The sequence below is a fragment of the Hibiscus syriacus genome, unplaced genomic scaffold (genome assembly GCF_006381635.1).
Source record: "Hibiscus syriacus cultivar Baekdansim isolate YM2019G1 unplaced genomic scaffold, ASM638163v2 tig00110332_pilon, whole genome shotgun sequence".
Taxonomy (NCBI): domain Eukaryota; kingdom Viridiplantae; phylum Streptophyta; class Magnoliopsida; order Malvales; family Malvaceae; genus Hibiscus; species Hibiscus syriacus.
In genome coordinates this window covers 3,310,551-3,322,886 of record NW_024062688.1, presented here as the reverse complement: position 1 = coordinate 3,322,886, position 12,336 = coordinate 3,310,551, and the positions used below count along the sequence as shown (strand labels likewise).

At 37.3% G+C, this 12,336-nt stretch overlaps 3 protein-coding genes across 3 annotated transcripts; 1 reads left to right on the top strand and 2 right to left on the bottom strand.

The window, feature by feature from the left end:
- Positions 1-873: 873 nt before the first annotated feature.
- Positions 874-1,877, top strand: LOC120119269 (beta-adaptin-like protein A). Its single transcript, XM_039139103.1, has 3 exons — positions 874-1,060; positions 1,166-1,335; positions 1,623-1,877. The coding sequence occupies exons 1-3, from the start codon at positions 901-903 to the stop codon at positions 1,875-1,877; spliced, it is 585 nt and encodes a 194-aa protein (XP_038995034.1). The 5' UTR covers positions 874-900.
- A 410-nt stretch (positions 1,878-2,287) lies between these two features.
- LOC120119426 (protein Mpv17-like) lies at positions 2,288-4,353 on the bottom strand. Its single transcript, XM_039139239.1, has 3 exons — positions 4,047-4,353; positions 3,014-3,105; positions 2,288-2,739 (listed from the first exon to the last, which is right to left on the bottom strand). Exons 1-3 carry the CDS (start codon positions 4,194-4,196, stop codon positions 2,331-2,333), a joined length of 651 nt encoding a protein of 216 aa, XP_038995170.1. The 5' UTR covers positions 4,197-4,353; the 3' UTR covers positions 2,288-2,330.
- A 704-nt stretch (positions 4,354-5,057) lies between these two features.
- LOC120119425 (wings apart-like protein 1) lies at positions 5,058-10,541 on the bottom strand. The gene is made up of 13 exons (XM_039139238.1): positions 9,842-10,541; positions 8,953-9,052; positions 8,197-8,536; positions 7,886-7,998; positions 7,607-7,732; positions 7,394-7,487; positions 7,178-7,282; positions 6,494-7,095; positions 6,034-6,296; positions 5,774-5,918; positions 5,547-5,644; positions 5,389-5,470; positions 5,058-5,296 (listed from the first exon to the last, which is right to left on the bottom strand). The coding sequence occupies exons 1-13, from the start codon at positions 10,375-10,377 to the stop codon at positions 5,213-5,215; spliced, it is 2,688 nt and encodes an 895-aa protein (XP_038995169.1). The 5' UTR covers positions 10,378-10,541; the 3' UTR covers positions 5,058-5,212.
- Positions 10,542-12,336: the final 1,795 nt, after the last annotated feature.

The window sequence follows — 12,336 nt, the reverse complement described above, 5'->3', positions numbered from 1 at the left end:
TCTTCATTCATAAGGCTGTAATATCTCTAGAAGAAGACCAGTCCATTTATAGAGGCGATAGGCTGAAATCAGTTAGGACACGGTCTAACAATCCTAAACCGTCCAATACTAACAACAGGCAAATATCCTGAGTGCTGCAGTACACAAAGCCTATCTCAGTCACAACATAACCATCATTCTTTGCAGCAAACGGAAACAAAGATTCATCAAACACAACATGCCTCGACATACAAATTTTCCTGGTCTCATCCATGCACCTATAATCCCTAAAAGAAGAGCGAAAGTACACTTTGCTGAACGAAAATTCAATTTATGTTTGTTAAACGGCCTCAAAAATGGAAAACAAGCACACCCAAAAACTTGCATAAATGAATACAACGGAACTTGCTTATAAAGCTACTCATAGGGAGACTTACCTTCCAGAACCGGTGTAGGTAACCTATTGATAAGAAATACTGCAATCATAAAAGCGTAACTCCAAAACTTCATAGGTGAACCAACTTGAGCAAGAAGCGTGTTGAACCTATTTTGATATAACAATTTTTAAGGGCAAAATGTTTTTGGACTAAATTGAATTTATTCAAAGTTTTAAAAAATAATTCAAAGTCCATAAAACTTGAATTTGAACACAAAAATGATTTAATGGAAAGAAGTATTGATATTGTTCTTACAGTTTTTCTGTTAGCAAACAACTTGCTGTTGAGAGCTTGCTGTTGGTTTCTTTGCTGTATTCAATGCATTGCGCTTCTCCTCTTACACAAATTTTCCATTATGTTGTTAAATAGTTTAACGTACTGAATGCATTCTGCATCTCTTATAGGAATTGAGGTTCTTTGATTGTGTTAGTCAAATCATGAGAGAACTGAGGTTAACTGATGTGAATATTTGCAGCCATCTTACATGTTTACAGATAAGGAACACAGGGGTCCGCTTGAGTTTGTAGATGAACTTGGAAATCTATCTATTGGTGAAGCAGCAGATAATGTTGCTTCCCGTCAGAGAGTGGAAGAAAATGACAAGGGTCTGCTTTTAACAATTGCGGAGAAAGAAGAAACTAGAGGTTCAAGCATTAATGGTTCTGCGTATACTGTTCCTTATGCTAGTTCTGCATCTGTCTTTGCATCACAAACTCAGATAGAGTCGGCAATTTCAAATCCCCACACAGTGGGCCATTCTCAACAAGCAAGCTTCGGAATTGATGATCTTCTTGGTCTTGGCATACCAGCAGTACCTGATGTGCCATCTCCTCCTCAATTGAAGCTTAACACAAAAGCAGCTCTAGATCCAAGCGCATTTCAGCAGAAGTGGTGCCAATTGCCTGTTGCTTTGTCACAGGTTTGCTTCTGTATTTCCGATTCCCCATGCCTATCTCTTACTTACCCTCTCTCAACGTTAGAATCTTTAATTTGGCAGAACAATATGCAAGGATAGTTCTGTTGTAGTACCTATTCTATGACCATATGGTTTAGAAAGAAATTTATTTATGAAATACATCTTTAGCATCAAAGTATCCTTGGATCTTTTAACAAAAAATCCTTGCCTCATCCTTGAAAACTCGACCAACAGTTTGTCTCTAGGATAGGAAACCTTCCTCAGAACTCAACATGTAATAATTGGTGCAGGAACTCTCACTAAGCCCTCAAGCTGTTGCAGCACTTACAGTTCCTCAAGCTTTACTTCGACACATGCAAAGTCATTCCATCCACTGCATAGCATCAGGTGGTCAGTCCCTCAACTTCAAGTTTTTCTTCTTTGCGCAGAAATTTGAGGAATCTTCTAATTATCTCATCGAATGCATAATCAACACATCATCAGCTAAAGCCCAAGTGGAGTTCAAAGCCGACGATCAAAGTACATCCCAGGCATTCTCAAATTAGCCTTGTCCAAGTTTGGCACTCCATGAACCCTAAAACTACTCCATTTAATGGCTATGGGTAAGGACGTTACTATTTTTAATTCAAAATAAACTGAAAGCCCATTTTGTAGAGAGAATTGTTAAACTCCATTATTGGTAGGTATAGATGTCTGTGAATATGATCGAAACGTACATTTTCTTTTACATAATTGATTCCATAATAGTAACGAATGGTCCCAAGAAGTTTATATTATCTTCAAAGAGAATTTGATTTAATGAATTTGGATTGATTTGAATATTGATTCAATTACCAATGGGGACGAGAATGCTCAAGATGATTCATTAAGAAGAGGATTGACATTTAAGAATAACAATGTTCATTTGTAATCCAGAAGGGTAACAAAACCCCTTTTTTAACTTGTAAAATGCACAATGATGCCAACAGGTTCTTCAATATATCAAAACATCAATAAAGTCATCCACCTTCATCCTTTTTCTCCCTGGAAGGTATCAAAGAATTCAACCATTGCTTCCATGGAGCATCCTCTTGTTGCTCAACCCACGACAAGAAACAACTATCCAACAAGCAAAATAAGTTGACATACAGAAGTTGGTATCTCACTGGTATGTATCGAAAATTTGCAACCTGAACAATCGGCCATAGCCCTCCTTCCAGAATGAATGCCGGGACAAAATCTCTTTTTACATCTTCTTTGATTTGGGGAATACTCTTTCCAGCAGAAAATCCCATGTAAGTGAAAAATACAAGTAAATCCAATGGCCCAAACATAAAACCATCGACTGCGACTTTAGTACCCACGAAACGGAAAGAATTTGGCCGTAAGCGAAGTCGCAACCTTATGCATCGGTCCAAACCTTCGTACCTACAAATGTTACCAAGAAGTTGAGAGTTTCCAACACAAGGTTTGCATATAGAGAACATATTGAGCATGCAAATTTTAACCATGTAAAAATTCTGTCACCTAGTTCAACTGAAAAATAAAAAATGAAAAAGTAGCTACCACAAACCATCACTAGCTTCCATAACAAGCCCCTTACATATTGAAAACCTTACGTGTATCGCAGTTTTCCGATGCATGGTGATCATGTAATACAAACTCTAAGATGCAAAAAGCAAGCATAAAATTCTTAAATTACCAGTAATGACCAACTGGTCCAACAAATCCAAACCCGAACAAGCTTGTAGTAGCAACTCGTTTCCAATTAATCTTTAAATTTTTATCCTTTTCCTGATACATACAAAAAAACAGCGGAAATTCATTCTACTAAAAGAAATAAGCTACAAAAAAGAATGAAAAAAATAAAAGATGCTTAGAACACACATATGGCAGAATGCAATGTCTCCATTGTGGACATCTTTACAAATTACAATAGTTAAATTATTTCTAAGTGATTAGCTTTATACAACAGGAATAACCGGGATTTAATCTGAGGTAACTCTACAATCACGCTTTTTCATTGCATCTATGTTACTCAAATTCGAGTGTGAATGTCAAATACTGGTATGTGTCCAACAAAAGGTATGTTCATTTCTTAAAAAAGTTTCAATTTACTCGAAAGGTCTTTGAAGGATCATATTCCCATACCCGTGTCTATATGTAGGATATGGATGTCGCCGTAGACATCTCTCCTTCAAGAAAAATGAAGAGTCGGAATAACGAAGCATAGTAGGCCAGAACCAGCCTGAAGGTCATGAGGTTGAAAACGTGGTAATTGATGCAAAACTCAGCACCCATGCCAAAGAAAGGCCATCTTTAAATTTAATGCATGTAATCAAGAGACAAAATTCTTTCTTTTCTAAAGAATTCAAACCAAGAAAAATGCAATAAATCATTCAAATGTCCTTACAAATGCAGCTTGCTTGTTCTAAATGTTCAAAAAATTGGCAGATTAAAAGTAAGAGCAACAAGAATCAACATATAGCCTCGATTATAGAGAAAAATGCCAAAAATGTAAAACCCACAAAAAAATATTGCTTCTATGCTTACTTTCCCATAAAGAAGATTCCAAATTCATCAGGGGAAGAAAAGCAAACATGCAGCAACAAGTTTTTCAATTACAACGATAATTCAATAGCATCGACAACAATATCAAAATTCACCGAAAATCAGACAAGTCAAACTCATGAAAATACTCTTAAAGTAGGACATATTATGGCTTCTGATTGTACCTGAAGATGATGGTGTTTCTTGGCGGTTGAGTGAGTAATGGTTTGAGCAGCTATATCACCAAACCCCCAAATCAAGCCCGAGCTCACAACCTGCGTCTTCAGTGGGTGGATTGCCAAACAAGTTTGATAAAATTTCCACAACTTCAACATTTCTTACTTTTACAACAGAAATGAACAAAGGGATCAAGAAAAAAGAAAAAAGAAAAGAGAAGAGCGGATCTAAGGATTAGTTAGAGCACTTCATTTTACAGACTGGAGTAATGGAATCAAAGATAGATCATTTATTTTCTTCTGATTTCTGTTTCCAATCAGCGAAGTCGAAATATTAAAACAGGTTTATGTTTTCTTCTTCCCTGGGACAGAATCTGTCAAATCTTTGCTTTTCTATTTATTCCTTTTTGGGTTTAACTTTCAAACTCTTGCCCTCTCAACCTGGACCATTCTTTCTCACACGATAGCATTCTCCCGTTTTTCTTTATTGCAAAAAGCGACTTGTTTTATTCTAATCTCTAATCGTAGAAAGACCTCTTAAGTCCCTTTAAATTTCAAATTGTGAAATTTGGCCCCTTTCAAGAAATGAGGAGCAGTTCAGTCATTGTCGATTTCGGAAGTGAACAATAATGGACAATTAATCACATATTTAATATTTTGATTGATTGTGATAATAAATTTAAGACGACTGTGAATCTAGTTTCTTATCTTGTTTCTGAATTTGATTGTCGTTGTTGAAATTCTCATAATTTTATAGAAATTATAGAGTTCTGGTCTAAGATGTTTATGTTTATCGAATAATTTCTTCTCTTCCCTTTCGTCCGATATGTAAACTAATTATTTTATAATATTTCAATCGCTATTATCGTTAATTTCTAACAGAAAAGATAACGTAACAGTAGTAATGGAAGGACTAAGGCAATTGAAAACTTCATTATACCTTTCACTTTCATGTACACTCCTGCATCAAGACGATGCAATCATTCTACTACAAAGAATAATACTGTATCTCAAAACATGAAAAGAAGGAAAATAAAATGGGCGGGTGGGGGAAAATCAAACTAATGCAGCAATGCCACGATGAACGAGGTTTGCAACTCCGATCATTGTCGGCACCAGCACTCTGCTAATCTAAAACAGGGAGGTCAAGGCTGTACAAAATATGTCATTACTTCTCATGGTATCCTACACGATTCGATCACTTCACTCACTGCTTTATGAGTCTCTGGAGAAATCATGTTTAACGTAAAATGGAACGCCTGCACAAGGAGAAAATGGATGCATAAATATGTTTCCAAAGTGCAGTAAATTGCTTTGCAGTCAACAAATTTGGTACTTGGATTAAACATACCACAAATCTATCCAAAACAGGTACCAGAACCGACAGGCTGCGCTTTGGAAGACAATCGGCAATTGCATTTCGTGTGCTCCTACTGTCGATGACAGTGTAAAACAGTTTAGTAAGAAAACAAGGAACCGGGCACTGGGAAATATATCGGCCATACTAACCTCTCGGTAGATAGGAAAGCAAGCAGTAGGGCTGCGTACGCTTCTAAAATCATTTTCTCTGCTTCTTTCTCTTCTTGTAACATAGCAGCCTCATCATTCTGTATAATCGAACACAACAAAGGTACAAGGCAAGTCAATGATGATAAATTCAAATTCTTGCTAACACCAAAAAATGCTCCAAGCCAAGAAAAATAAGACATATTCACGTATAAAGGGGGGTTCCTCACCCAAGAAAGAACTTCTCCAGTAGCATCATTGTCTCCTTGGTTCGCAAGGAAAATAGCACATAGCAGGGGAATGACAGCCATGTGACTTCCCTCTCTTAATCCTTCCGAATTCGGTAAAGAAACAGAAGCTGCTGCAAGCCGTGATCTGCATAGAAGTATGACATATAATTGTTAGCATGCCTGTGATTATGAGAAGGCACAAAATGAACGCAACTCTATTTTGAAAGCCACAGCACTGAATGCAAAGAAGATAAATCCACCTGTTATGTTCATCCTTCTCCACTAGGTTCACAAGCAAACCCAGTATTGCTACAAGGAAATCCAACTCTGGATCGGTAAGAGGTCTGTCCTGGTTGTGATGTTCTACACAAAGAGAATTCTCTTCCATTTCACTTCTGCGAGGCAAATATGAGCAGAATGTAGGGTAGTGGCAGGCAATTAATGTAGACAATGTCTCTAGGGCCCCCGAAGCCGCAATTTGCCGACAACCGATTGGGTTGTCATTTGTTAAATTCATCAAAACCTGCCAAAATATCACCACCACTGATCAAATAAACCTCTAGTATAAAAGAGAAATATCATAATGTTATACACAGCAAAGCCAGTTTTATGCAGTCCATTAACCTTCTGCCTCATTGTAATCATACATATTATTACACCTGAAGCCAAAACAAGCACTGCAAAGGTTGGGTGAAATATGAACTACATATTTAGGAATACCTTGACAGCAGCAAGAAGGCAGTCAGAAAGAAGGCTGGAGTATTCTTCTTCAGCGTACTGAGGACTAGAAGTTACATTTGAATGATCATATTCTTCATTGATGGATTTTCTATGGAAATTGTCCACACTTGTCGGTTCCTTTTGGCTCATTGTAAATTGGCATTGATGCTCAACATGGATTTCTCTATTTTTAGGTCCATGTTTCTGATGTTTCTTAGCTTGGGATGTCTTTTTTCTCCCGGATAGTAAGTCCCATTTTGAAGGCACAAATTCTTCTTCATCAAAATAAAAAGGATCCTGACTATCCTCTAAAGGTTGCCATTTTTCATCCTTTGAACCATTGCTTGTTACAGGCAATTCATCAAATGAAATTCCTAATTTCCCACCACGCTTGCTAGCCAAGGAAGAACTGGTTCTCATCTTTAGTAAACGACCATCATTCATGGAAGCACTTTCAGTTTGAAAACTGGGTTCATGATGACCCAACCATTGAGTAGAAGGCCCTGGATCATTCTGAGATGTATTGAAGCTCTTTTCAGATAACCACTCAATGCTTGAGGATTTATCAGACGAACTAATGTAGATAACATCATGTCTATCCACTGCAAAATTGAAAAGAATCAATCAAGTCCAAGAGCAGAAAATAGAACGATATATTCGTTTAATAATCTAATAGTCTAATACCTTTACAATCTGCAGTTGGAGCAAATTCACCATCACCCATTGCTTTAGAATTACCACAAGCCTTTTCAGTACTTGACGATCCACAAGAACTCTTACAATAAAGCCCTGGAAAAGACAACATTGATTAATCAAATGCTATAAATCTTATAAAACATAAAAGACAGTGAGAAAGAGAGAAAGAAGACATTTTGAGGTAGTAAATGCAACAACAATAACCTGAGAGAATCTTGATTACACTTATAACAAGCTTCGTAAAAGATATTTGAGATCCACGAGACTTCAACTTCCATTTCATTTCTAGCAGATGACTCTACAGTAAAAGTAAAGAAAAACAATCTTAACAGCTTAATAAATGTGACAGTTTAGTTATACAAATCAAGCTTAAAAGGAAATTGAAATCAAAATAACTGAAAATTACAACCCAAGTACCTGATTATCACTACTAAGGAATGCAGCATTTTCCATGATTTTCAAACATTTAGAAAGCAGCACCAGGCTCTCCAGATCCTTTTTATCTTCGGTAAGAGGAGAAGATAAACTCTGCTCCATCCAACCCTGCAGACAAGATAATGCATTATAAGTCACTGATGAATGTCTTCTTGTAAATGTAAGAGATGGAACCAGAAGACATTCCCAAAATTTAAAGCAGTATTTTTTTAATCTCCTTCGGTTGAAATGCAAAAGAACAGAAATCAGATAAGCTCACACCTCCATAAAGGAATGGCACTCCATGGCCACTTCAAAGACTGCATCAAGTCCTCCAAGCTCTCTTAGTTTCTCCTTGAAATTGCCCCCAGTTTTTCTTACAGTACCAGTTGCATCTGAACGAATGATACCAGGGGGAAAACATGAAAAAAAATTCAGCAAAAAATGAAAAAGCACCTGACTGTAGTGTATGAGTATGTATTTTATATGTAGATATGTAGTTGTGTTTAGATCTATATTGAGCTACCATTACAGTTCCAGGAAAACAATCTATAAATAAACATGTATAAATCTTAGATATTTCCATTAGATACCTTCAAGAGAAATTTTAGACAAACAGGCTTTCTCCAAAGTCAACAAAACTATCCATTTTGGGATTAACTCAGGCCTTCGTAAACCAGTATCATCCCCACATTTTGGCTTCATTTCCTTGCAACTAACAAGAATTTCCTCAACTTTGGAAGCAATGGCTGCAGAGCTTGAATCCAACACTTGAGTTGTATCCCGTGAAATGTCAGCATCCTTGAGTAATGCCAAAAGCTTAAAGCCCACTTTCTCTGTTTTGTTTTCTTTAGCAGTGGGGGTAATTGGCTTTAAAGTTTTAATTAGAAATTGGATGCAACAGGGTGACTCCAGGAGTTGGTCATCCTGACCCTGACACAATAAATTCATACAAATGTTGAAGATTACTGTAATTGACATGTTCAAAACATTTATTTCGATTATATCCAAATATTGGTCTAAGGGACAGGAAGCATAAAAGCTAGGCATATAAGCAGGAACCTCTTGCCATCCGAAATTTTAAAATAAAGAATAAAAATCAACTGAAGATAAAATGGGAAACCCAAATGTGTGGTAGGGCAGATTAGCATGTAAGACTCCAATAAAAGACACAATTAGTCATTAACAAAATTTGTTTGTGCATAAATAATAGTACTAATAACTATTGGATCCAAACCTTCTCACATGAACCCTATGTGTGCATAAAATCCTCAAGACTATTAAACAGAAAATACTTTTAGATTCATAAATAGTAATTGAATTGCAACTTCAAGTGCTGAAAAACTTACATCATAGGTTAAGACATAGAAAAGGGCCACAGCAGCCAGGTTGCTAGGGATGTCATCAAAATTGAGGCCCAAAATAGCATCAATTATTGTCTTAGCCATCCTGAAAAGAGCATATTTGCAAAGCCAGTGTAAAGACAACGGAGTGAATAGAGTAATTCTTAAGGGAAAACCACTCCATCTTTTATATACACATTCTTTTAGAGTGAAACAAGCAGGGGAAGAATCTATTAAGGGGTTGGGAGTGGCTGTTGCCCTCCCAAATTTTGGAATAATAGCATTTAAGTCCTTTTTAGTTTAAATATTAGTCAAATAAGACCTTTGCCCCTCCCAATTTTGAGATTTAAATACTCAATAGAGCCTTGTTCTTTTGATATAAAACAATTTAGCCCCTCTCAATGTTTGATCCTAGATCCGTCCCTGGAAAAAAGTATTGACCCAATAAATTTTGAAGATCAAATAAGCTGAAAATGTCAATTGGCAATTCCTAAAAAGAGTGCAGTCAATGACGTTACACTTTATACCGACGAAGTGTACCAGATTCCAGTATGGAAAAAAATAATAGAATGTAACGGACCTTCTAAATGCTACCGGATACACAAACTAACCACCAAAGGAGATTTTTTAAATTAAAAAATTCAAATGCCATCCGTTAAGTAGAGCTTCTCAGAAGGGAATTCAAATTATCAAACTCTTCCTGTAACTACGAATCCATAAAGGCCAAAAGCCTAAAACAAAACATCAAGAGATTTCAACATAAAATGCACCTTTAACCTGATTTGAATTCATATTTAAAAAATCCACCAAAAATTAACACTACCCAGATGCCCAAATCAAGAGATTTCAACAGAAAGAACCTTAAAACTAAAAACACAACAAGAATTCAACATACCCATGAGTTCTCAGCAGTCTCCTCTGTGGGAGAGTGGCGCAAATCGAAAGCAAAGACAAGAGACTAGCTCTCCTGATCCTCACCGGCTGGTCTTTCTTTAAGCCATCGAGCGCGAAATTAACCTCGTCCACATGCTCCATCATTTCCCCGAATTCTTGAGCCTCCATCAGACTCGAAGTCGACGAAATCCACGGCATGGACGAATACCCATCCTCTTTCTTGCTCTGGCTTTGCTTCTGTTTCTTGGATCTTCTAACGACGTCGTTTCTCGAATCGTCGAATTCAAAATTCCTTCGGGTTGCCGTTGTTCTAACGGACGTTTTTGTTCGGTTCTTGCAGCCGTTGTCGTCAAATTCTTGGGAGGATGACCATAAAGAAGAGGATTCTTGAGTGGCCGTTAAGGGGAAATCGTAGATGTCTTGAGACGGCACCGTTTCATGGGACAAGGGGAGAGAGTCGGAAACGTCGTCGTCCAGGGAATCGGAGAATGTCCGGGTCAAACCACGTCTGCGGCGACCGTAGGTTCGGACGATCATAGTTCGGAATCTGGGTTTCTTTGTTGCGACGGCGGCGTTTTAACCTGGAATTGGCATTGAAAAGAAAGACGGGGGTATTTTGGGCAAAAATGAGAACAAAATTCGAAAATTTGAGATTTTGAAACGGAAGCTTTTCTCTCACTTTCTTGGATGGTGAGCTGAAAGGAAGATAATAAGAAAAGAAAGGTTTTAGAACAAAGAAATTACAAGATGGAAATCTGGGTCGGGTTGTGGATTTTGATTTGGGTCCGGTTTTGTCCTAAAATTAGGGCCAAGAAGTATAGAAATTACCCCCAAAAGGCAGAAATGTAAGGGTAGTTCGGCCATAAACGTGCTTCGCCTGGCCCATCTATCAACTTTGGGCCTTGAATTAACGGAACTCTTTAGGCATATTTAGGATAATAATAAAAATAAGAAAATAAGATATTAATTAAGAAACTACTTATATCACTAACGACATCAAGTATATCATCTTTTTCATTTAAGAGAAAATCGCCTCAGTGACCAAAAAAAAGTTATAATATACGATTTTAACCAACTTTTTTTGGATTTGCCAAAATGACCAACAAAATCGCAACGCGAAATAAAAATCGCAACGCGATCCCCAGAATCGCAAATCAGTTTCCAAAATCGCAATGCGATTCTTGAAAATCGCAATGCGATAGTCAAATTCGCATTGCGATTTTCTAAAATCGCAACGCGAATATGAAAATCGCAACGCGAACACATAAATCGCAATGCGTATCCGTAAATCGCAACGTGTATCCGTAAATCGCAACGCGTATGGGTAAATCGCAATGTGTATCCGTATATCGCAACGCGTATCGGTAAATCGCAACGATAATACATAAAATCGCAACGCGTATCCGTAAATCGCAACGCGATATTTAAAGCGCCATTATAATCGCTACGCGTATTTTATTTTCAAATTACAAAAACGAATATTAAGACAAAATCCCGTAATCGCAACTCATAACCTAAAACCTAAAATCACAACTCAGTCCCATCTCCATCTCTCACTCTCTACGGCGAAGAAATCCGTCCCCATCTCCGAAGATTTCCGTCCCCATCTCCGGCGAAATCCCTCACAACCATTCACGGTCAGAAATCCCTCACAATATTCAGAAATGGAAAATCAACCTCCGAGGGTTAGTTTTTTTAATTATTTTTATTTTGAAATGTTTGCATTATTGTAGGTTTTTCATATTGAAACTGATGATAAGTTTACTGGTCATCTCAATAATAGATTAACCATTTCACTTAGATTTCATTTCGCGTTACGATTCTCTCGTTGCGATTTTCATTTCGCGTTGCTATTCTCTCGTTGCGATTTTCAAGTTAGTATTTGTCTTTGTCTTTGTTCTGTCTTTTGGTTGAAGTAATGCAATCCATTCAAGTTTCAATTTGCAGAAGAGTCGCAACGAGATAAATGAAAATCGCAACGAGAGAATGACTGTCGCAACGCGAAATGACAATCGCAACGAGAGAATCGCAACGCGAAATGAAAATCGCAACGAGAGAATCGCAACGCGAAACCAAAATCGCATTGCGATTTTTATTTCGCGTTGCGATTCTCTCGTTGCGATTTTCATTTCGCGTTGCGATTCTCTCGTTGCGATTGTCATTTCGCGTTGCGATTCTCTCGTTGCGATTTTCATTTCAACCAAAAGACAAAACAGTGTTGCAAATTTTAGTTTCAAGAATAAACTACTACTTTTTATGTTTATTGTTTTTGGTATATCTTCACAGTGTAGTTTTTGGTATATCTAACTTGGTATGTTTATTGTTTTTGTAGAAATTTTTTCGGCTCAATTGACCTTGAGAAATAAAGTCAGCCTGGCCACTACAATTGCTTCGAAGCTTTCACCTGCTCAAAGACAATTGTTTGAGGAAACCTGCTTCGGGCCATGGCTGAGAGTACAGCATCCGGGTGGAGATGCTAATTTGACCCATTTGTGG

What these genes read in the sequence shown, in the direction of transcription:
- LOC120119425 (XM_039139238.1), bottom strand. Translation starts at nt 10,377, where the DNA reads ATGATCGTCCGAACCTACGGTCGCCGCAGACGTGGTTTGACCCGGACA. An exon ending in AGACTGCTGAGAACTCATGG is followed by an intron (nt 9,053 to 9,841) that starts GTATGTTGAATT and finishes TGCTCTTTTCAG; the next exon opens with GATGGCTAAGACAATAATTG. An exon ending in AGTGCCATTCCTTTATGGAG is followed by an intron (nt 7,733 to 7,885) that starts GTGTGAGCTTAT and finishes TCTTGTCTGCAG; the next exon opens with GGTTGGATGGAGCAGAGTTT.
- LOC120119426 (XM_039139239.1), bottom strand. Translation starts at nt 4,196, where the DNA reads ATGTTGAAGTTGTGGAAATTTTATCAAACTTGTTTGGCAATCCACCCA. An exon ending in AGAAACACCATCATCTTCAG is followed by an intron (nt 3,106 to 4,046) that starts GTACAATCAGAA and finishes TGTATGTATCAG; the next exon opens with GAAAAGGATAAAAATTTAAA. An exon ending in GGACCAGTTGGTCATTACTG is followed by an intron (nt 2,740 to 3,013) that starts GTAATTTAAGAA and finishes TAACATTTGTAG; the next exon opens with GTACGAAGGTTTGGACCGAT.
- LOC120119269 (XM_039139103.1), top strand. Translation starts at nt 901, where the DNA reads ATGTTTACAGATAAGGAACACAGGGGTCCGCTTGAGTTTGTAGATGAA. An exon ending in GGAGAAAGAAGAAACTAGAG is followed by an intron (nt 1,061 to 1,165) that starts GTTCAAGCATTA and finishes ATCCCCACACAG; the next exon opens with TGGGCCATTCTCAACAAGCA. An exon ending in TGCCTGTTGCTTTGTCACAG is followed by an intron (nt 1,336 to 1,622) that starts GTTTGCTTCTGT and finishes TAATTGGTGCAG; the next exon opens with GAACTCTCACTAAGCCCTCA.